Source organism: Mangifera indica, chromosome 17 (assembly GCF_011075055.1).
Source record: "Mangifera indica cultivar Alphonso chromosome 17, CATAS_Mindica_2.1, whole genome shotgun sequence".
NCBI lineage: Eukaryota > Viridiplantae > Streptophyta > Magnoliopsida > Sapindales > Anacardiaceae > Mangifera > Mangifera indica.
This window is the reverse complement of record NC_058153.1, coordinates 2,314,238-2,335,217: the sequence shown is the minus strand read 5'-3', so window position 1 is coordinate 2,335,217 and position 20,980 is coordinate 2,314,238. Positions and strand designations below refer to the sequence as shown.

The 20,980-nt window shown below is 33.6% G+C and overlaps 5 protein-coding genes and 1 non-coding gene across 8 annotated transcripts; 1 reads left to right on the top strand and 5 right to left on the bottom strand.

Moving 5' to 3' along the window:
* Positions 1-227: 227 nt before the first annotated feature.
* Positions 228-309, bottom strand: TRNAS-AGA. Its single transcript has one exon. It is a non-coding gene; the product is annotated as a tRNA-Ser (tRNA).
* A 978-nt stretch (positions 310-1,287) lies between these two features.
* On the bottom strand, positions 1,288-2,370 carry LOC123200183 (13 kDa ribonucleoprotein-associated protein). Its single transcript, XM_044615330.1, has 4 exons — positions 2,211-2,370; positions 1,885-2,109; positions 1,672-1,803; positions 1,288-1,581 (listed from the first exon to the last, which is right to left on the bottom strand). Exons 1-4 carry the CDS (start codon positions 2,211-2,213, stop codon positions 1,555-1,557), a joined length of 387 nt encoding a protein of 128 aa, XP_044471265.1. The 5' UTR covers positions 2,214-2,370; the 3' UTR covers positions 1,288-1,554.
* A 2,263-nt stretch (positions 2,371-4,633) lies between these two features.
* LOC123200937 (chaperone protein dnaJ 49-like) lies at positions 4,634-7,415 on the bottom strand. 2 transcript variants are annotated; one of them, XM_044616327.1, is made up of 2 exons: positions 6,021-7,415; positions 4,634-4,651 (listed from the first exon to the last, which is right to left on the bottom strand). In XM_044616327.1, the coding sequence occupies exon 1, from the start codon at positions 7,100-7,102 to the stop codon at positions 6,035-6,037; it is 1,068 nt and encodes a 355-aa protein (XP_044472262.1). In that variant the 5' UTR covers positions 7,103-7,415; the 3' UTR covers positions 4,634-4,651; positions 6,021-6,034. The 2 variants fall into 2 exon arrangements, with proteins under 2 accessions (XP_044472262.1, XP_044472261.1); XM_044616326.1 differs by lacking the exon at positions 4,634-4,651 and adding an exon at positions 5,088-5,472.
* A 1,406-nt stretch (positions 7,416-8,821) lies between these two features.
* Positions 8,822-12,598, top strand: LOC123200705 (ribosome biogenesis regulatory protein homolog). Its single transcript, XM_044616043.1, has 8 exons — positions 8,822-9,043; positions 9,479-9,629; positions 10,617-10,668; positions 10,893-11,021; positions 11,196-11,313; positions 11,644-11,827; positions 11,919-12,032; positions 12,125-12,598. The coding sequence occupies exons 1-8, from the start codon at positions 8,955-8,957 to the stop codon at positions 12,281-12,283; spliced, it is 996 nt and encodes a 331-aa protein (XP_044471978.1). The 5' UTR covers positions 8,822-8,954; the 3' UTR covers positions 12,284-12,598.
* A 1,045-nt stretch (positions 12,599-13,643) lies between these two features.
* Positions 13,644-15,502, bottom strand: LOC123200706 (uncharacterized protein At2g34160-like). 2 transcript variants are annotated; one of them, XM_044616045.1, is made up of 5 exons: positions 15,225-15,494; positions 14,818-14,866; positions 14,487-14,549; positions 14,332-14,396; positions 13,644-13,950 (listed from the first exon to the last, which is right to left on the bottom strand). In XM_044616045.1, the coding sequence occupies exons 1-5, from the start codon at positions 15,342-15,344 to the stop codon at positions 13,855-13,857; spliced, it is 393 nt and encodes a 130-aa protein (XP_044471980.1). In that variant the 5' UTR covers positions 15,345-15,494; the 3' UTR covers positions 13,644-13,854. The 2 variants fall into 2 exon arrangements, with proteins under 2 accessions (XP_044471980.1, XP_044471979.1); XM_044616044.1 differs by having other exon boundaries at positions 14,332-14,549; positions 15,225-15,502.
* Positions 15,503-16,731: 1,229 nt separating this feature from the next.
* Positions 16,732-20,917, bottom strand: LOC123200398 (DEAD-box ATP-dependent RNA helicase 37-like). The gene is made up of 6 exons (XM_044615563.1): positions 19,912-20,917; positions 19,718-19,801; positions 19,161-19,403; positions 18,280-18,447; positions 18,065-18,178; positions 16,732-17,440 (listed from the first exon to the last, which is right to left on the bottom strand). Exons 1-6 carry the CDS (start codon positions 20,635-20,637, stop codon positions 16,907-16,909), a joined length of 1,869 nt encoding a protein of 622 aa, XP_044471498.1. The 5' UTR covers positions 20,638-20,917; the 3' UTR covers positions 16,732-16,906.
* Positions 20,918-20,980: the final 63 nt, after the last annotated feature.

The following is a 20,980-nucleotide window of genomic DNA, read 5'->3' as shown; positions in this document are numbered from 1 at the left end:
AAAACTCATTTATCTTTTACTCTCATACATCTCCTAATCTTTAAATACATTTTAACGGTCATTCAATATATTCTCAATAGTGGAAAGCCATATATTAAATGTATTTTTTATTAAATATTTTTATCTTTCACTTTTAATGGTTATTAAATCTTTAAATATATTACTGTTATATTTTTTTTCACATAATTTTTTAAAATGATTTTAAAAGGAACCCAAATAGAAAATTCCGTGAGCGGCAGGATTCGAACCTGCGCGGGCAGAGCCCACATGATTTCTAGTCATGCCCGATAACCACTCCGGCACGCCCACTTGATGTTAATGCTGGAACACCTATTAAAATATTATAGCGCAATTTTGTACTTCCCCTCATCGCCATTTACACACGGATAGAATGCAGTGCTCTGAAAATAGTCCTCTCTTCCATGAGTTAAAATGTAGGGACAAAGCTCGACCCAATCTTCCCCCTAAAAATTATAATGCTCCCATCCTTCATTCTAAAAATTCTAATACTCCCAGCCTTCTTTCTAAAAATTCTAACACTCCCAACCTTTAAAAATTCTAATGTTTGTTAGCCTCTGCAGTCTACATGCTATTGTATTACCAACACTAAGTTTGGCTTTAACTAAATCTTTGGCAATTGTTCATTATGGATGACTATGGATAGCACTCTCAATTTGAATGCATGTTAATAAATAAATAAAAAAAAACCTAAACTAAATTACTAAACACAATTATAGTTGAAGAGGGCCGGCGCAATAATATTTACAAAATTATTTTCTTGTATTTATCCTTCACTAGAAATATAAAAAATGTAAGGCATTGGAGGGTGAATAGCTTTAACAGCTCCACCTCTAAAGACCCACGGATTATATGCTTCATGGCTGTCAATGCATTTTGTCTACATTTTTACTAGTCCACTCCCTAAGATGATCATCATGGCTTTACTCTTAATTCTACAGTTTAATCCGAATAAACCTTGATCATACATAAGCAATAATATAATCATAGCAGAAGATTCCCCCCATGTAAAATTTAATCAAAACATGAAACTTATTTCCAAATTAAGGAAAATAAACACAACAAATTGTAAACGTGATAAACTTGATGACAACATGACTGTAAATTGGGTCAGAGCAACAGCACAGATTGAATTCAATCCTTGGTTTAGTCTTTGGATGATCCAATAGAAAATAATCAATCCTAATCATGCCAATAACTTAAGCTGGAGTTGAAAACGATTGTAAGCAAAAGGGATTTTTAAAGTAACACAGAATAGCAAGCAAAGGGTAGGTAAGAGAAGACTTAATTTCAGAGATGGTTTATGTTGACTTAGTTAATATTCATAGCCAAAGCAAACACACGAACCACCTGTAATATTACACCATTCATGTTGCATAATATAATTCCAAAAAAAGCTGTCTCAATCTCACAATGCATAATAAGAAAACATAAAAGGTAGATCAAGATTTATAAGCTCAATTGCCTAGTGCTGCAGTCAAAGCCACCCAAGAGGCCCATCACACCGATTACGCACACCATCCATCATATTTCATATCAAATCAGGAGCTTTTCAATGGCATCCTGCATTTCACACACACAAACCGGGCACAAACTCAGAAAACAATAACTCTTTCTCATGATAAGGAAAAAATAAACACCCAAATTAACTACCTTGAGTTGTTGAATTTGTGTTTTCAATTGGCTAGCTTCATTTGATGTGACAGAACAAGCAATCACGGGTCTTGTGACACCACATGCTCGTCCCAGAGCCTGCTTCGAAGGAACAAACACATAGGGCACATTCTGCACCATTCAAATAAAGGGGTCAGTCTGGTTTCAACCAAATATAAAAGATTAAAATAAATCATTGAATCTGAAAGCTACCTTGTCTTCCGCAAGCAGGGGAAGATGGAGAAGGATCTCGAGAGGCTCCGTATCGGCAGCCATCACTATGAACTCGGAGATACCTCTGTTCAGGGTCTTGGTTGCTTCATTAGCACCCTTTTTCAGCTGCTTGTAGTTGGCTGCTTGTTGAACGAGATCAAGAATTGTAATGGTCAAATGTGAATCTGCCAGTGGGTATGCTTTTGGGTTCACTGCTTCTCCTGTCTGCAATATTCAATAACAACACATAACAATTAAATTACAACATATACTCAGTGAATAAATCGTTTCAAACATCAATCGATCAATTATCTAATTAAGATTACCATTTTCGTAGATGAAGCAAGCTAGGGTTTTTGTTGGGGACAACTGAATGAGGAGCGCAAAAAATTTAGGGTTTAACAGAGTAGAGACAGCAAGTGAAGATCGAGGTATAATTTATAGAGGTTAAAGAAGCAAGATAATACGGCAGCGTTTCATTACTCAACATTACGGAAATTTTTTTTTTTTTTTTTAAAGGAAATTTGGACCTTGGACTCTCGTAATTATGTAACCCGGTGACCGTGATGTAGAAAAGCGCCACCTATTTGCTCAATAGGATAAATTAGGTATGTCAACATAGTAAAATATGGTAAAATTTTAATTTATTTAATATATTTAATGAAATAATATTTATATCTTTAAGAATTAATATTTAAATTTTTAAAATTTTATCAATAAACGTTTAAGATTATACTAAACATTAGGTGAAAAAAGTTTAAAAAGAAAAAAGTTATTGAAAAAAAAATCACTAAATAAGATAAAAAGTCATCAATCAAAATTTGTTGTTGGTCTTTCAATAACTGGTTGAATTATAGTCGACTCACCTTGAAATTGAGTTAGGGTTACCCCAACCAGAGTACCACTCATTATTCTTTATCAAGAATTTCTCTATAAAATTGCTTCAAGTCATGCCTTTTCTTTATGAAATTTTTTTTTTTCACATTGAGCAATTACAAAATTAGGAAATTAAATTAAATTTTTATTTGCAGTACATAATTTTAAGAGTGCTGCCATAACTTTAAAGGGTCGTTTGGTTCCAGAGATTTAAAAATTACTTTAATAATCTATTTTTTATTATTTATATTACTTTGTTTTGTTTGTCAGTAATAAAAATTATGATAAACTTCTATTACCAATACTAACGTAACAGATAATATTAGTGATAATCTGATTACTCCTTTCACTTTAGGTATTAAAATATTACTAAGATAATCTTGATTTTATTATAATTATATTATTATTTATTAATTTTTTGAGAAAAAATAAATTTATTTTTAATTAATATAATAAATAATATAAAATATTTAAAAATAATTATATTAAAAAACATTTAAGTAAAATAATTTACTAATATAATTTTATTACCTTTAATCAACCACAATAATTATTTATAACTACCAAATTTTATCAAACATAATAATTATTTATATCCAGTAATCTTCTAAATAATCTATCTTTATGATAATTTTCTTATTTTGGTAATAAAACATTATCTAAACCAAATGTCCTCTAAAGGATGATGTATACAACTACAAGTTTTCAACTCCTAAGACATGAATCAGATCACATGTAGGAATTTCCTATTACAAAAGAGAAAAAGATCACTTTTACATGCTCAGTTGCCATGGACGTCTTCACTAGCTTTATGTGACATTTTGTAAGCTGTCCCTCAACATAAATGGAATGTGATTCCTGAATTGGTTGACATTAGGAATGACAATTTGAACCCGATTTTAAGGACTCCGACCCTCCCCGACCCTAACGGGAAAGGGATTCCCCGATAAAAAAGGGGAAAGAGACGGGGATACGAACGAAAAAAATCTCCGTAATCGGGGACGGGGATACGTGTGTCCCCCACGTATCCCCGCCCCGCCCCGCCCCGCCCCGCCCCATCCCTCCCCACCCCTTTAAACCTAATATATTAATATAATAATTTCTAAACTATTAACTTTTAGAAATTTTTACATTATGATTTATTAAAACTATAACTTTAATTTTACTAATTTTTGAATTATCAATTATTAGCTTTTACTAATTTCTAAACTATTAATCTAATATATTAAAAAACCCCAGAATCTCATTATCATAAAATACAAATGCACCAAATTAATTTTATTTCAACTTCAAAACTTAGTTAGTCAATCCATCAGGTTTTACACACAAAAAAAAATTATAAACTTGATAAAATCAATTGAAGTGAATGAAAAGTGTTAAATTTAATATTATTAAAAAATTACCCTAAATCACATACATGAAGAGCTACTAATGAAGAGATTGATTATTACATATTATTAGATTTTATGAAAACTTTATATTTGAACTAAAATAACAAAGAATATTTTGTAGCTTTTATAGCAAGTGATATTTTGGGAGAATATGATTTATTTTATTTATTGAAATACATAAAAGAATTAAAATTTATATTTATGGGTATAGGGAGGGGATTTTTTTCCGCGGAGACGGAGAGGGGATGAGGAGGGGATTTTCCTTCGCGGAGAGGGGACGGAGATTATTTTTTATCCTCGCAACGGGGACGGAGCGGGGACGGGGATTGATATCCCCTCCCCGCCCCTCCCCATTGCCATCCCTAGTTGACATCAATCTAAATCTTAAATTATTCTCAGCTGTTTTGAATAAATTATGAGTGAGAAGCAGCTGGCCTTTCTCAGGGTAACTTTGCTAGTCTCATTTACAATTTCAACTTTCAAACGTTATGTAAAGCCACCTGGGGGCATAATAAGTGATTAAGCAGAGCTAAATATCAAGGCAGTTGTTAATAACTAATTAAAATCAAATCACAAAAATTAATATTCTTACTCATGGAAGATTGTATTGGAAATGAACAAGAATAACCAAGGGTGAAAAACTTTGCCAAGGAACTCAACAAACAGACAACCAAACATCTGTAAATGAGAGTTAAAAGCTAAACATATAAGTAATACTATTTACACCCAATTGGGTAACCAGATAATGTGTCATTTTGTGATTAAATATTACTTTATTATTAATTCAAAGTCACTCAGTCACATAATGATATATTATCTAAATATTTAATTGAGTACTCAAAACTAGACGTATATAGTTTTGTTCAACATAAAAATGTTAGGTCAATTATCAAAGTACTTCAATCTCGAATCCATAGCCAATAGATACATTGTGAATAACTAAATCATTTCGGACCAAGTGCATAATAACTAATAAACATCAATGTAAACGAATCAATGTGCACATGTAACTAGCTTATATACAGAGTTGAAAATGTACTGTAATGTAAATATAAATTTTGCAACACTTGCTGGATGCATTCATAAGCATGCATATTGCAAGTTTGCAACCAACTTTCAAAGAAAGACAAAAGCATGTTTATGAGCTGTCCTGGTGTATGCATAGACCACATAGTTTGTTGCAGAAAGCTCAACAGCCAGATTTAATTAATATAATCCTCAAAAATCCCTATTATTATCCTTTATATCTTGAGCAAATTTCAAATGCTTCATGTGATCTTCAAAGACAAAATGTTGCAGCATTTAGCAGCAAACAAGCAATCTGCAAAAGGAGAAAATTACAATCCCAGAATACAAGTCTTGATGCATTTTCTAAATTTGTCACAACATAACTATGATTCAAACTCACAGTGATCCCTTCAAGGGTAAGGCAAATGACAACAGTTCTACATCTATGGCTATGTCTAAGAGCCAAATCAAATTTATAAAGTAACCTTCCAAACACAGGTTGGAAGATAACACGCACGAGTACAACAATAAACTTCAAAGATAACAGATACGACAGCACCAATAAACCATGGCTCATGAGTATAATAAATTGCACTACAAATTAGGCTGAAAACTACCTAGTTGGTAGATCCTCTTATAATAGTTTAATTGGTTTGTAGGGGAAATTTTCTCCGTTCAATTTGTTATAAGCAAAAGTCAATGAGTTCAGCTGGTATACAAGAAAACCATAAACACATACAAAGATGTATATATCCTCAAAGTAAAAGGAAGCAAATAACTTATTAATATTCCCATATGAAGATAATTCTGCACAAATATCTAAAGTTTCAAACAAAATCAGGGAGGGACTATGACTTAGACCTTGATTTAATTCATCAAACTGGTGAATCTTGAAGCTTCCGCCACATATCACAATGGGGAGTCTCCTTTATGAAACCCAACCGCTGGCGCTGAATCTCTAACCCACAATTCTGCATAAGTATTAAGGAGTAATCCTCCTCCACCTGCTTTTCAAACTTCATTCTCTCTGCACTATTCACAGGATAATCCTGCTCAAACTTGGCCGACTTGACATAGTAATTAACACCTCTCCCAGTTGTCAACTTGTATTCGTAAGAATACGACCTAGACAGGGAATAAATTGGCTCTGAAGACGGCAAAAATTGCAACAGAATGATAAGAATCACCGGCAACAACTGAATTAACGCGCGTAAATGAAACCCAGCGGACCCATGATCAGTCGTTCTGGCGGCCATACCCGGCCCAAAATTAAAATGTTGAAACTGTGTTCTAGCCGGCTGCATCCCTCCAAAGAAAAAGTTCCTAAAAATCTCATCAGCATCGAACTCCGAATCATAAAAACCATTATACCCATGGGCCGCCCGACTCTGTGCCCTTGGTTGGTAATCGGGCTGATCCGACCCCAGAAGATCGTATTTTTTCCTGTTCTCTTCATTGCTCAGACACTGAAACGCCTTCGAGACTAATTTAAAAGCTTCTTCAGCGCCTGGAGCTTGGTTTTTATCAGGATGAACCTTCAGAGACAGTTTTCGATACGCTTTCCGAACATCCTCCACAGAACAGCTCTTTTCGACACCTAAAATATCGTAATAATCCTTCTTTTTCTTAATCTGTCTCACGATCGTGATTTGCTCTTCGGTGTACGCAGCAGCAGATGTGGAAGAAGACGAAGCCGTGGCTGTGGCCCGGTGACGGACCGACTGTTGATCAGCCAACTTCGCCGTCGTCGCCCTCACAGAGGGCCCTTCGGGGTTTGAATTGGAGTTGGATTCGATTGACGCGATGAGATCATCGACGGGGAGAGAGGGGTCCAGTCGTCGAGCTTTGGTGAGGAATTTGAGGGCACGCACTCGGTCCCCAGATTCGACGGCTTCTTTCCCGATTCTGAAGCATTTCAACGCATCGTCTTTATTACCGTCCATGCTAAAAACTGAAAAACAGAAAACCCTATTTGATTATCAATTAGCAATCATGGATCTGAATTCAGGTTTGATAAAGAAGGGTTTGGGTTTGGCCTTTGGGGACAAGAAGGAAAAGAAAAAAGAGGCGTAGTGGAGTTGTCGTTCCTTCCGCTTTCGTTAGTATGGATTGTCCTATTTTGTTAGGGTTTGTTTGGTTGTTAATCTTTGAAAGTCGATAGGAAGTTCAGCTTTAATCAGGTGGCCAAACACAGCTTTATTTGTCTTCGGTGATTCTGAAATTATTTCGGGGTCCCGCGGGTCTCGCATGGCGGGGGTTTTAGGGTCAGTTTTCAGTATACGGGGGGTATCGTGGTGAGCTTGTAATTTTCCACCCGCTGCGGTGGTGGGTGTTTCAAAATTTCTCATTGGGGTTTTTTGACATTCGCAATTTTACAGGGCATACTAAAAATTTTTCATTTTAAGGTTTGTTTGTTGCACAGTTTCATATTTTAGGGTTTTCTTTGTCCAAAAAAAGAAAGAATAATTAAAATTAACTTTCTTTTTAAATTTTTTTATAAAAATGACTTCTGAATATAAAGTCAATCGATAAAATGAGATCTCTCTAAATGTCATTATAAAACACAGATAATCACATATAAATATTGACATTTAACATTTAACATCATATCATTATTGATAGACAAAAAAAATAATTATTAAATATTATAAATAAAAATATATTATAAAAAATTTGATATGAGAAAACATTAATTTATCTCCGTATGGTAAGATGTGAATTCACCTTCCATGTTTTATTGACTTTACCTATTTTAAAATTTTTCAATAGTCTTTCAATTAAAAATAATACAAAATCGGACAAATATAAATTTAACCCTATAAAGTAAAATATCAATTTAATCCTTATATAACTAAATATCAAATAACACCCATCTTTTCATGGTAAAATTTTAAGCCACCGAATGTTGTAAAATATTATTTCACCTTGTACATGATTAAATATCTAATAATACCCTAATATTAACAAATATCAATTATGATGATATTTTTGTTAATATAAAGTTAGGTTTCATACAAAAAGGAATATGATAATTTTTTGTATTAAATTAAAGATTTTGATCATTTCCATTAACACCAAAAAAATATGATTAATTTCATGTTGGTACATAAAAGTTGTTAATGTTATTAATTTCCCCAAAAATGAATACAAAATTATTTATTTAATTACTTTTTAGTATTATAGATATTAAGTAGTGGATGTAGTAATTATGAATAAATTAACAATAAAATTATGTATATATATATTTTTGTATATACAAATGGTTATATATAGATAATATATCATTGGATAAAATTATGTGTATTTATTTTAGATATATAAATATATACATATTTATTTGTGTCATCATATAATTAGATGATTTTAAATTAATAATAAAGTATCACTCAATTATGTGATGACATTTATAAATGTGTATATATTTATGTACTTAAAATAGATACACATAATTTTGTTCTATGTCATTATATGATTAAGTATTATTTTATCTTTAATTTAATATCATTCAGTCATATGATAACATATCATTTATGTATTCAAATCATGTTTTAAATATATATATATAAAATTTTATTAATTATTATATAATAAAATAATTTTAAATTAATAATAAAATAATATTTAATTATATAATAATATTATATATATAAGGGCCAATAATTAAGCCGAAAGGGTGAGTTCGGTTTGTTTCGCTAATTGGACCGCCGCTTTTGGAATCCAATTAGGGCAACAAAGAAGAAAGCGCATGAACCCCTAAAACAAATCGTCTTCATTTAGTGTTGGAGACAGAAAGTGATGGAGAACCAAAGCCAGTATGAGGTCGACCTTGGTAATCTCATGGCTTTCAACCCTTCTCGCCACTTTCCATCCCTCCCTTCTTCAAGGTTTACTATCTTTAACTTCATATATTATTTAACAATTCCCACCTGTTCTGTTCATCTCTAAATTGGAACTTTGTAATATCCAAAACCCTCTGTAGTCGTTTTTGTTTTATGTAACTTATTAGGTATCTTTGATTTCTTGTTATATGGGATTCCAATCTAACTTGTTTTAAGCGTATGAAGGTCCTTACATTCTTGATTAAATTCCTCAGTATTTCTATTTTTGTAGATTCAGGGATTGTACAGGTTAGTCTAAATTCATGCCATTTGAAGATTCATTCATGAGAACAAATATTTAAGAACTAGAATTTGATGTGATGAGTGCATAACAGTAGTATGATATGAGTTTTGCTTTGTAGATCGACAACGGATATATTTGATTCTGTAGTATATTTGTTTTGAGGAGATTTTATAGCATACAAATTTTGATATCCTTAGGGAGGAACTAGTGAAGGAATGTCTACAGGAAGGCAGAAAGTTAGTTCAAGCAATTGCTGACCAACTTTTCAACTTGCCTTCAACCGAAGATGTAGATGGACCCCTTGTCAATTTGCCTCCTCCAACAACAAAATTGCCCAGATCAAAGCATGTAAGGCTTACCTTTTATCTGGCCTTTCTCAGTTGTAATTATTTATTCACTTTGGTTTAACCATGTTGCAAGTTCATCCTTTCATAATTTGCGTTCGATGAAAGTGGAAACTTGGTACCAGACCATGATATATATTGCTGAAAATGGCTACTTTGATTCTATTCTTTTTTAACTCTCATAGTACTAATTGTTAACATAGAGAAGTTTTGTGATTAGTTATCTGTCCTTTCAGCTAAAAATGCATGCTTGCTAGGTAGTGAGCCTTATGTATATATGTGTGTAACGCACTTGAAACATTCTTTCTACTGAAAGACTCCTTGTGTGTTGATCCTGCCTACTTTTGTGCGTGGAGATCTTTCTATTACCAGTTGTTACAATGTACACTGTCCACTGTCTATTTCTAGCAAGGAAAAAACTAAATTGGGGCACGGCCATGCTTATAAATACCTGGTCCTTTGAAGGTGAGGAGCATAAGGTTAGGGTCTTCTGTGTTGCCATGACTATAATCTAAAAAATATTCTTCCATTTTTGTTGCTTTGTTAATTAATCTAATAGAAAATTTATTCAGAGTTTAATGTTTTAATTGAGATTTGAGATTTTTTCAGATAGACATGAGAAAGATACGAGTGAATGAGAGAGAGAGAGAGAGAGAGAGAAAGAGTTTGTGACAAAGAGAAAGATGAAAGAGATTAGGAGATGAGAGATGAAGTTTAAATGTTTGTTGTTTAAAATTACACAAATGAATGAATTGCCAAGATTGTTGTATGTTGTTTGTTTTAGCTTATCACTGATTAATTTTTTGGATGTCTTTTTAACATTCTGCAATCTATTGCTGAATTTGACATGTTGCTGAAACCAATATATTTTATGGTTAATGTTTTTGGTTCTTTTTTTTATTCATACATGTCCACAGACTTTCCTAGAACTGAAATATTAATTTTCTATGCTTAGCATTAAACTCAGTTGCATTTTACAATTTGTTTTCAGCTACCAAAGCCTAAACCTCCTACAAAATGGGAATTGTTTGCCCAGAAGAGAGGTAATATATCTTATTAACTGTAGTATATATGTGCCTTTTAATTGTGGAACTCTGTATTTGTTATTTATTCTAAATGTATTGAGATCTGGAATATATCCTGAGATTAACAATCTAAAGTAGCGAGTGCTCTTAAATCTTGATTTTGTTAATTTATGCTTGCTGTGTTTTGTTTTGTTGTTTGATATACCATATATGAACAAAATTGATTTTGCAATTTCTTGCAGGAATAAAGAAGCGTAAAAAAGACAAGGTTGTTTGGGATGAGCAAACTGGTACTTGGAAACGCCGCTATGGTTATGACCATGTTAATGATGATAAAGATGTACCCATCATAGAGGCCAAGATGACTGATGGTAAATGTCTATATATATGATGTATTAATGTTTGAGTGGCAGGAAAGGTATCAAGATTTTGAAATTTGAAATGAATATGCCTTCAGTTTTTGGAATTTCTGTTCATGAAAATCATCACACTTATTTGTTCATTTATTGAATGATTTTTCTGACACTAATTGTTGCTTTTTACAGAGCCAGGAGAGGATCCATTTGCTAGGAGACAAACAGAAAAGAAGAAGCGAGTTGAAAAGCAAGAGAAGAATCGGTTGCAGAACTTGAAACAAGCAGACAAAGTTGGTGCTTTGCCAAGGTTTGTCCTTCTATCCCTTTAGGAAATTTGGTATGTAAAATTTCTCATTGATTTTCAACTTCATTTAATATACAATTTAGTAATTTACTTAGCCAGGCAACACATTAAGTCCCATTTCAACTTTCCTCCATCCAAGATATTTTTATTGATGTTAGTCTTGATCTTCTTCTCTCAAGCTCCATTCATCTTAACATCCTCACATGGATAAATGTCATTTTCTTTCTGTATTTTAATTGTGGTTTATCTGTAGCTTTTTAATTGCCGACTCTGCTAGATAATTGCTGGTTCCCTAGTATTGCATACAAAACTTAAATAAACTCTTTTGTGCAGCCATGTTCAGCTAGCTGCCACTGCTTTGCCCATAACAGGAACCAAGGCTGCACCTAAAAAAGTTACCAAACATGAATTAGGAGATGTAGCAGGAATAGTTGCTACTTCAACAGCCAGCGGTGGTAAATTTGACAAGAAGCTACCTGGAGAAAGGGCTCCTAATAAACAAGGGAAGCATAGGAAGGTTTGTAGGCTTACTCTTTACCTGGAAAATGCTTCAATGCAGTTGTTTACTAAATGTCACATGGGAATAAATAATTCTATTTTTCATTCAGTTCCTACCGGTGGTGGAAGGGACAGGGATAGGCTCACAGGAGAAGGAGCAGACTGAGAAAGTTTTGAATAAGTTAATGTCTAAGCATTCACACGAGATACTTAATGTTAATAAGGTACGCTTGAGCTATTTTGTAATTGATCCTTTAATTTTTGGCGTCAACTGGAAAATTGCTCACTGTTTTTACCCATTGGACTTGGTAAATAGGCGGTTACCATGTACAATGTGAAGAGAGAGAAGAAGCAGAAACACAAAGAAATTGGACAAGAGAAGTCTTCATCAACCTCCACCAAGTTGAAACCAAAGAATAAACCTAATAAGAAGTCCGTAAAGAAGGGATCATCAAATAAAAGAAAGGCAAAGTGAAAATATTAGACACAGATCACTGTTGTCAGCTTGTAGAGTTTTGTGTTATGTACTACAAGTTGGCTAATTTGGAGCAAGAAACAAATTTCCTCACTGAGATTTTTCCATGTATTTTGGGGTGCAGTTGACTAGTTTCTTATCGATTATTATTGGCTGTGTTTCTCTCAATCCACACAAAATATATGTTTTCTGGAAAATGACTAGCCAATTTGATTTAGGGTTTAGGGTTGGCTGAGGGTTACGGCTTGATCCTTTCAATAGTTAGTTATACATTTCTCTTGCCAATGCAGCATATCAAGTAATTACTATTCATTGCACATTCTGCTTCCTTTCAATGAGCTTAGCATTCAATATCTATGGCTCTTTGCCTATTCCACCTTTCCTTTTTGGAAAAGGAAATTTATAATTAACCAGCCTATTTATACCACTTTTGGAGATGGAAGAAACATTAACTACCCGGAACAAGCGAAGTACAATTCTGCCGTCTCTTTCCCATCAAGGGACACTGTTGGAGATGGAAGCAAATAGATCATCTGTTCCACCTCTTCTTTTTGCTTCAACTGCCGAGAGAGATGGAAAGGAAAGAAGAATCTTCTTGGCTATATTATGTTCATGACAGCCGTCTGTAATTCTGTGCACTGCATAGACTAGCGGTTGCTTTAACCAGAAGAACCCAGCAGAGTGTTTCAGGCTTTCTTTAATAATGGTTCTAACAAATTTACAAGCTGGTGTTACGCGAGGTACTGGAGGTTGGAGAGAATGTTGTAGAAACGGAAAGGTGGCTTTAAACTGCAAATTAAGATTGGAAATCAGTGGCACTGTGTCTCGCACTGTAATTGCTCCATCGGAGACTATAAAGACTCGTTCGATGTTTGGAAGATGTGGGAATTCTACAGGTGAAGTGTTCAATGCTATTCTCGAGAGTGATGGCTACGAGGGCCTGTTTAGAGGCAATTTGGTTAAAGTCATAGCAAATCCATTGACGTTTGCGACAAAGGATTCTATGTTATATGTTTGAGTTTCCATAATTATGTTAATTTTCTGACTTGGTACATTCATGTGATTGTTCTTCTTTTTGAATTTTACATTGCGTTTGTCTCTTGTTTAGAATTTTGTCTTGGTTTATTGGGTTTTTGTGTTGCTTAGACCTGCATTTCTGTGAGAAGGGTTTACTGATCTTCGATCACTTAATTGTTTTCCTAATCGATTCGTAAACAAAGAAGATTAATAAATCAATAGTGAATAAATTGAATGCACATAAAGGAAGATGAATGAAGTAAGTCTTATAGAAAACTGCTGCCTACACCATCAACACACTAACAGCACATTGAATGAGCTTGGTGAGGTTGGAGAAGAAAAATAGAAAAAAGAATCACTAAATATAATTGAATTTTAAGTAGTAAACATATGGTGTTTCTAGGTGCTTAAGATAAATCATCATAATAACCAAACTAATCGGGACCACAATACCTAAAATACCCCACAACCAAGAAACTAACCAAATCATGTGCCTTCAATGGCACTAGAGCATTAAAACCAAAGCAAACCAGATACTAATACATAACTGCCTTTCAACTCTGCTCTTCAGCATCTCTAGCTTCCGCCTCGTCAGCAGCAGCTGCCATGAGTTCATCGAAATTTGCAGTCTTCTCCAGAACTATCTCAATCTGAGAGGGAAAATTTATAACTCCATACATGAGACTCTCAAGGAGATATTGACAGCAAAGTTCAATATTAACTATGGATGAAATAAACATTGAAATTGCCAGCATAAATACTGTGGAAGGAAAATGCCACTGATGACACAAGAACACCAAATATATTATATTTAAGTAATATCCCAACATGTGAATACTGAGTGACAGTGTGACACTAAATCACAAAGAAATATTAGAGTATTCTTGGATAAGGAATAAGCGGATCATTAATCAAAACTCAGAACATCAACTCAGGGAGTATCTTAACTGCATGATTTTTAATTGCATGCTTAGAATTTACAAACCATAAAGTAATCAAACAGAAGCGAAGACAAATATTGCATTAATTACCTTGGCTTTTTGGACAGATCGCACTCTTGATTCATCCCTCATATCAACTGTTGAGGTCATGATCTCTGCAAAGAGTTCATGCCAATAAGTACAGAAATCAAGATTTGATAGCTGGACTAAGAATATGTACAATATAGGGAAACAGATAATCATACTCTTCTCAACAGCCAAACCATTGTTTTTCAGAATTTCCGCAACAGTGACAACTGTGGCAATGGCTGCAGATAGAAAATATTTTATGTTCAAGCACTGGTTATGCCAACATAAAAACTAATAAGGTCACAACAATTTAGAGCAAAAAATAAACTTAAAATTATTTCAAAACAAAATTTATTTAACAAACTTAATTTAACCTAAGAGAAAACCACATCAATGTAGAATAGTAAAGAAGTGCCAAGTGATAAGAAGATGAGAGGGATAAAATGTTCGCATAAGCATATCGAAGAGTAAACAACCAATGCACATAGTGACTAATAAAGTAGTTACCCATTCCAAGGGCGGAGAGTTCCACCTCATTGTGCTGCTGCATGTATCTCTGCAACCAGATATTTAAAAAATTATAAATTTAAACACAAAAATTAAACCTACAAACTGGATATTAGATACACAACCTATCATATCATCAATTAGATACACCCATACCCTAGAAAAGGTAAAACCCTAAATCTCTCAAGAGAAAGATCTAAAAACAAAGAGAAATTTAATCCCATGTCGAATTTCTTTCCATTAATCGCTCAAACTTACAAAACAAGCAGGCCAATCAAATCAAAAGCTTACAACTGAGCATGGCTAAAATCTAAATGCTGAGAAATTTCTTACAACATAAAAAACCCAATCGAGTAAAAACATTATCAATCATAAAGATAAAATTATTATATTTAAATTATACACACCTTAGCGAGATTAACGTAAAAAAACAGGGGCTTCTTAGTGTTTGAGACTTGAATCCGATTCCTCTTGATTGAATCTGTGCTCAAGTTGATGTTGTTAACTCCTTCTGTAACCTCCTCCATGATACAGATGAAAATGAAAGCCCGAAGCCGCAGCGTATGTTAAGGGTGATTGAAAGATGGTTGTGCTGAGAAGGATATTTTAAGCGGTCTGCATCTTGCTGAATTGGGGTAGGGTTTGTTTCTTCTTCTTCAAGATAATTAGGATGTTTTAACTCAAGTAATATTTATATTTAGTTTAATCTGAGAAACTTTAATATTAAATTTACAGATAAATCCTGTGAAAGACTGAAAGTAGTAACATATAACAAGCGTTTGGTTACAGATCAGAGAGTAAAAAATTATTATTAGAAAATAAAAAATTTTAATAATATATATTATTCATATAATTTTAATTTTAATTTTTAATTATTTTATGATAAAAATAATATTCTAGTAATTTTTTATAATCTCTAATTAAATATAATAATTATTTATATTTATAAATTTTTATATCTAATAATTTTATTGATAATCTATTTTTATAATTTTTTGTAATAAAAAATTAACCGAACTAATTCTTTTATATTTTCTCTCTAGGAATTTATTTATTTTAATGAATAAATTTATAATAAAATTATATATACATATTTTTTATATATAATTTGAATATATAGATAACGTATTATCATATAATTTGATAATTTTGAATTAAAGATATAATAATATTTAATCACATAATAATATATTATTTATATACATAAATTACGTATAAAAAATATAAGTAATACTATGTATACTTATTTTAGGTTCACAAATATGTATACACTTATATATGTCATCATATAATTAGATATTATTTTATCTTTAATTTAAAATTACTTAATTATATAATAACATATATAAATATGTATGTACATATTTATATATCTAAAATAAGAATATATAATTTTATTAAAAAAAATATGCATATAATATTGCTTATAAATTTAACAAACTAAATATTTTTATGATGGCATAACATAATATTCAAAAGTTTAAAACATCCCTTCAATCAATAACTCATAAATATAAACACGTTGATGAGTTTTTATTAAATATTATTTTATTATTAATTTAAAATCATTTAAATATATAATCACTCTTAATATTAATATCAAATTTAATATTTACTATAATTATAATTCACATTTTATAATTTTAAATTTAAATTTTAATATTTATTCCAAGAAATAACTTTTCTTGAAAAAAACTCATGTTTTTTTGTGATTAAGTTTCCTAATTATATAGTTAATCTCAATAAACATTGATAAATTATTAATGAAAAAATCAACCCCTTACCTAATTATAATAAATTACTTCATGCTCATTCAATAATGCTAAATTCTGTAACAATCACCAGAATTTTTTTACAGGATGCATACATAAATTGCAAGATAAACGGTGAAAGAAAATTGAAACCAAGAAAATGTTGTAAAAACCAAGCATCCTTGTTGCAAAGCCAGTGGCAGAACTAACAGCCCACAAAATAAGCTTCTGCAGGTCTAACTTAACATCTATGAAAATTTAAAAAAAAAAAAAAAACTTAAAATATTAAAGCATCCCTCTAGAGCGCTGCAAAATGTAAAACTAGTTGTCTAGATACGCTAATACCAACCATCTGAATCAGCTGGACCAGTATAATAATCAGCATTTGAATCAACAGAGTACCATCCACCATTATCAGTAGAAAAATTTTCAGCACCATTAGTGGAATTATCAGCGCCATAATACTCAGGGTAACCAACAGTGGTGCTAGAAGAATGGGAACTTTTTCGGAAGTCATAGCCACCAAATTTGTTGCTATATCCACACTGGCTGTAACCATGAACTGTGCCAGAAGAATTCTGGGAATACTCAGTTAGCCAAGAAGGAACTTCCTGGTTTGCCTCGTGCATTAGTTCAGCGAGTGGCTTTGCTAGTGGCAGGTTCTTGTCACTGAAGAATGCAGTGGCCAGGCCAGAATTACCAGCACGGCCAGTGCGGCCTATCCTGTGAACATAGTCGTCTATCGCTTTAGGCAAGTCGAAATTGATCACATGGGCAATGTGTGGTATGTCAAGACCTCGTGCTGCAACATCTGTTGCCACCAAAATTGGAGTGGCGCCACTTTTGAAAGACTTGAGTGCTCGCTCCCTCTCCTTCAAGATTAACAAGTTTGTATTACAAAACAAAACCAAGCATATGGTGAAATCAGCCCATACTGTGATAATCTAATTAACTGTTGGTCCTTCCAAGGAGAAATAATGAACATCGACATGGGATTTATAGGAGGAACTGTACTGAAGAAAGTTATAGTTTATTATTGTTCTTTAAACATCAGAGTATTACCATAGCCCTCAATATTTAGTATTTTTCAACTGCAGTACAATATAAACTATACCACTGATGGAGAAACTTATAAAAAGATAAGCGAAGATACAAGGAAAAGAAAATGGCACTAAGCCAACATCAGCAAACAGAGCAAGAACGCAACTTCAAATTCATGGAGTGTGTGTGTGTGTGTATATATATATATATATTGTTAACTTAGGGAACCCTTACGGTAAATCTAAGGGGTGCGCAACCACCTAAACCTGTAACTACAGACTAAACAAATCAGAGGTAAACTTTATTGTGGTACATCTCGCTTGGTTACTCGAACCCTAAATGTTTGCAAATGACACCCTTCACCACTAGGCCAACCCCTGGGGTCCATGAAGGTCATATTTTAAACAAAACTAAAATGTCAAAAATGAAAAAGAAAGCGAGAGAAGAATTTGTACCCATTGTATTTTGTCGCCATGTATTGCTATAGCTGGAAAACCCTTCTTCAATAACCATCGCTCTAATGCATCTGCTCCTCTCTTTGTCTCCACAAATACAAGAGTTAATGATGGCTGCAACATCCAATTGGTCAGAGTTATGTAAATCAACAAACTGAAAATAATATCAATTATGATCCTCTAGTTTGCTATATGACAAATTCAAATGTAGATACCTTGTAACGAGTTTCATTGGGCTTTTGAGAACAAAGAAGATCCAAAAGATGGATTCTTTTGTCTAAATCCTGAACCAATTCAACTCTTTGTGCTATCAAATCAGTGCTAGAACCAACCTTTCCAACAGTTAGAAATATATAATCCGAAAGGAAATCAGATGCCAGTCTCTGCAAAGTAAAATAAAGAAGTGAGATACAAGAGAATCCATTCTAAACAGCTGAAGTGACAATGTTTGGATCAATTACATCTAGCTTTCAAATGTGAAGATGTATGACTACACAACTTATATGATCTTAAGGCCTAAGATAGATAATGAAAGTTCTAAAATTAAAAAAAAAAATTCCACGACTTCGATGCAAAAGATAATCAACTCCTATCTATCTCTATTTCGAAAGTTAGCTACTAACATAACTTGTACATTAAATTTCGCAACAGCTTAAATCATACAGATAAAAGTCATAGCACTTTAGGCCAATGTTTAAATATCAAAGAAACCAAAATGGAAAGAAATCAAGCTCATAAGTACAGTGTAAACTCATGGAGAATAAAAAATATATATTCAGATGCCTTGAAGCCCATCATATTAGGTCAGACCTAACATATACTTTTAGAATAATCTTCAAAGAAATTGCACAAATTTGTTAAGAATGTTAAAAGAAAATAAAATAAAACAGTGTGTTACAAGGTTATACATAGTCATTTCATAAACCTAATTTTAAAATCACCATGTATGTAATCGAAATGTAATTGCATGTCAAATGGGATGAATAGTTTTCTGTTGGCAAACATTAATTAAAAGAGAACGAATATGCTTCAACAATGTGAAAAGCATTATGAGCACCCAAAAGGAATGGTGAAATAATGGCAGGAATCAATTGACCTGAATCTCGTCAGGAAATGTAGCACTGAAAAGCAAAGTCTGTCTTGCCTCAGGAGGAGGCATGTCCATTTGCTCTACGATCTTCCTTATCTGATGCTCAAATCCCATGTCCAACATTCTGTCAGCCTCATCTAAAGCAAGATACTTGATCATTTTAAGAGAAACTCTTCCTCTCTCAATCATATCCACCAATCGTCCAGGAGTAGCAACTAAAATATCAACACCCTTCTCCAAATTATGAAACTGCATCATGAAAAACATTAAAGGGACATTAGCATCATTTAATTTTAACTTTATGCTTTGTTATCTAAGGCCAGAACTATTGAGAACGTGCAAAATCCTAATAACAATCATGAAAAGTGCAAACTGACTGAAACGATGAAGGGATTAGAATATTCATCAACTTCGTCATGGTGAAAAGAACAAGTATCAGCGCTCAATAAATAGCTAAAGAAGTGATCATTGCCTCAATAATAATAGCATGAAATTTGTACACAAGAACCCTTAAATCTTAATCACCATAATGCTAATATAACGTGCATAGAGAAGCCACAAACCTGTTGAACAATGGAGGCCCCCCCATAAGCCACCACAATCCTGACTCCTGTACGGTGAGCAAACTTGCTGGCCTCATCGTGTATCTGATCAAAGAAAATGAAAATAAAAACAGGAATAAGAAAAAGGAAAACCCAAATCCAAATGTGTTTAACATTAATTATTAAAAAGAAAATTTCCCCGAAATCAAATCCACCTGACAAGACAACTCTCTGGTAGGAGATAAAATAAGAGCAGTCGGGTAAGCAACTCTGGCCCCACCACCATCACCAAGCGCGGCCTGTTTAAGTCGGTCTCTCGCTCTCATAATCCCGCTAATAATCGGAAAACAAAACGCAGCCGTTTTTCCCGACCCTGTCTGCGCACACGCCATCAAGTCACGGCCAGCAATGGCTATTGGTATGGCGTGACGCTGTATGGGCGTTGGCTTCACATACTTGCACCTCTCAATATTTCGCTTCAAAGATTCAGATAAATCAATCTCATCAAAACTCGGCACCGGTTTCGGTATGTTTGAGCCGCTAGCCTCCACCGGTATATCCTCGTATGCATCAAAGTTGATTGCTTTACCTTGATCATTGTCTGTTAGCTCTACTTCCTCAAACTTGTCAGAAATATCAAATGAGTTTGGGTTTGGGCCACCCAAAAATGAGTTGCGGCGGTGTCCACGTCCACGCCCACGTCCTCGATCAAGGCCACGAGCACGTGTAGAACGGCCGGGTTCATTTTGGTTGAAACGGGGGCGTCTAGACGGAGATGGGTGGGTGGGAAAGTTCAAAGAGGAAGAGTGATTGTAGTTGAGATCAGAGAAGCCATCGTTGTAGGTACGCCTGAAGTGGGGACGTGTGTTGCTGGGCCAAAGCGAGCGAGTCGGGTGCGTTAGGTTACGCGTAGACTCATCCACTACATCATCCCAAGTCATAGCTAATGTGTATTAGTATTTTAACAGAGCTCAAAATTTGAAAGAAAGGATGAAAGCAGGAAGAGAGTGGAGAAAGAGAAACCCAATATGTGTGCCAAGAGGAAGAAGCTTTCAGCTCAGAGAAGTACCTACACTGAAAAGAGCAGCCTAAAAGCTGGATGATATAGGGAATGGGGGAAAAGAGAATATGTAAAGGTGGCACATTGAAAAGTGTCTAGAGGGCAGTGTAGCCATATCTCCTTCCCAATAAGATATAGAGGAGTGAGAAAGAGACAAGGAGAGAAATGAAAATCTTCCAAGCGAGTTGGAAGGGTTGGGTGAAAATATCTGTTAATGGCGAGGT